Raw genomic sequence first — 2,079 nt, 5'->3', positions numbered from 1 at the left:
GGAATGCCATCTGCTCACTCCCAGGGCCCTGGCCGTTCTGACTCTGGTTTCAGAGTTTGGCCCCTGAGCAGGGCCCAGCCTCTGGGACAGGGGGGACAGGGGGCGCACAGAGGAGATAAGCCCAGGCTTGGCCTGTAGTGGCTAAAGGGACTCAGGAGGTTGAAGTTAGACGTGAACCAGGAACCTGCACCGCAGTCTGCTTGCGGATCTTGTGATTGAGAACTTAACTCTCAGGTTAGAACTGGGGCCTCTCACTAGACACAGGTAACAAGGATGAGTCATTCTATGGAGACTAAGGGCAGAATTTTCTAGATTCTCAGTCTTTGAGTTGGGATTATACTTCTTTTAATTAAATGCCTGGAAGTTCAAGGTGAAATTTCACAGAAAACCAAAATGGGGCATAACAGGAAAATGGGCAGAAACGTGGCCCTGAGTGATGGCAGAAAGTGCTTTTGCAGATGTCCCCGGACATCCAGGACTTGGCGCTCTGGTTTTCATTTCCTCTGACCAGACATTCCAAACTCCACCCCCCACGAGTCACGTGGATGCCCAGGCTCAGGCCCACAGGGCGCGGCGGGTGTCACTGAAAGGGCCTCCTCGGCAGCTGGCGTCGGCCAGCTGGAAGAGCCTGGGGTCACCTGTCTGGTCAGGAGCCTCTCTGCTGTGGGCCTCTTTGGCTTTACAGTCTGACTAAAGCGACAGTGAAATTAATGGGATCCTGATGCTCTGACTGAGGCCATTTCCCCGTGTCTCCAAACAGGGATGAAAGAGGAAATGTCATTCGGACGCCAGGAGGCTTTTGAAATTTTCAAGAGGGACCATGCTGACAGCGTCACCATCGAAGACAACAAACAGATTCTGAAGCAGAGGTAAGGCTGGTGCGGTGAGCAGCTGGTCCTCCAAAGCTTAGCTGGGCCAGCCTAAAGAAAACCTGATTTCTGAAAGAAAGGCACGAGGTGTGTGCAGTTTCACGTTGAATGACATCCAGCCTGGTACACTTCTCTCCCATACGTTAAGCCTCATCATCCCGGTAACTGCTGGGTAAGCGACGTTAGAGCAGGGCTGTGACTGACAGCACTTTGTATACAATTCTCACATCTCACATTAATTCTCATCAGCCTGGGACTCTATTGCTATTTCACTGCTCCAAAGGCAAAGGAAAAAAAGTGTCTACAGACCAAATGATATATCTTAGAACTCTAGGCCCTCCGGCTGCTCAGGAAAGCCGTCCTGTTCTTCTTGGTCAAAGGAAATATTCACATGCACATCCTGTGACCCGGACACCTCTGGTGTGTTCCCCAGGCCGGAAGCAGAGCAGGCTACACCATCTGCTGACAGGTTGTCCAGCAAGCCTGTGTTCTGGACCCTTTAGAAAAAACTTAGAGGTACATCATTTGTTTCAACTAATCCATGAATTCGACGCATGTCCTCAAACTGGACGTGTGGCTCTAGAGTTCAAAATCTAGAGTTCTAGACTGTGAACTCTCATATGTCACATGTGACTGCATCTCAGCACACAGTACATTTTCAAGAACTATTTGCTGAATTAAAATGAGACCCAGGTTTGAGAGTCATGTGTTTATAAATGTTTCAAGGAAGCATGAGAAGGGGATGAGCTCTCTCAGGAAAACATGTGCAAGTACAAGGGGCCTGGAGGCTAGAACCACAGGGAAAGCTTTCAAGGAAAGGGGTGGGGGGTAGGGAGGAGGCCATGAGGGAGACTGAGAAGAGGGGAAGAGCCAGCAGGAAAGACCTGCCTGAGAGCCAAGAGGGGAGACGGCTCCCAGAAGCGTGTTGTCGGGGGTGTCAGATGCTCCAAAGAAACAAGCAGGAGGCAGCAGGCAAGTGCATGGCTGGCAGCTGGAAGAGCATGGGTTGGGCACTGGGAGGGAAGGGGCAAGTGAGAAGGAATTGAGCAAAGGAGAGAGGGTGAGCAATGTGTTCAGAAAGCCCGTGAGAGGTGGGAGACATTTGTAAAAGAAAAAGGGAAGTGGCCTGAGGAGAAGGGAAGTTGGTTTCAGAAGGGGAGAGAGTTGGGCAAGATTGTAGGCCTCAGGCAGAAGCAAGCCAGTCGGGGGG

General features: G+C 51.2%; 1 protein-coding gene across 1 annotated transcript in view; it reads left to right on the top strand.

The window, feature by feature from the left end:
• The window catches only part of KIF6 (kinesin family member 6), a 399,602-nt gene that overhangs the window by 318,489 nt on the left and 79,034 nt on the right, over positions 1-2,079 (top strand). Inside the window, exon 14 of the mRNA XM_007458311.1 lies at positions 761-869. Within this exon, the coding sequence (XP_007458373.1) occupies positions 761-869 (109 nt within the window). The remainder of the gene's footprint in view (positions 1-760; positions 870-2,079) is intronic.

The sequence above is a fragment of the Lipotes vexillifer genome, unplaced genomic scaffold (genome assembly GCF_000442215.2).
Source record: "Lipotes vexillifer unplaced genomic scaffold, Lipotes_vexillifer_v1.1 scaffold4, whole genome shotgun sequence".
Taxonomy (NCBI): domain Eukaryota; kingdom Metazoa; phylum Chordata; class Mammalia; order Artiodactyla; family Lipotidae; genus Lipotes; species Lipotes vexillifer.
The sequence above is the reverse complement of the archived record's forward strand: the minus strand, read 5'-3'. Positions and strand labels throughout refer to the sequence as shown.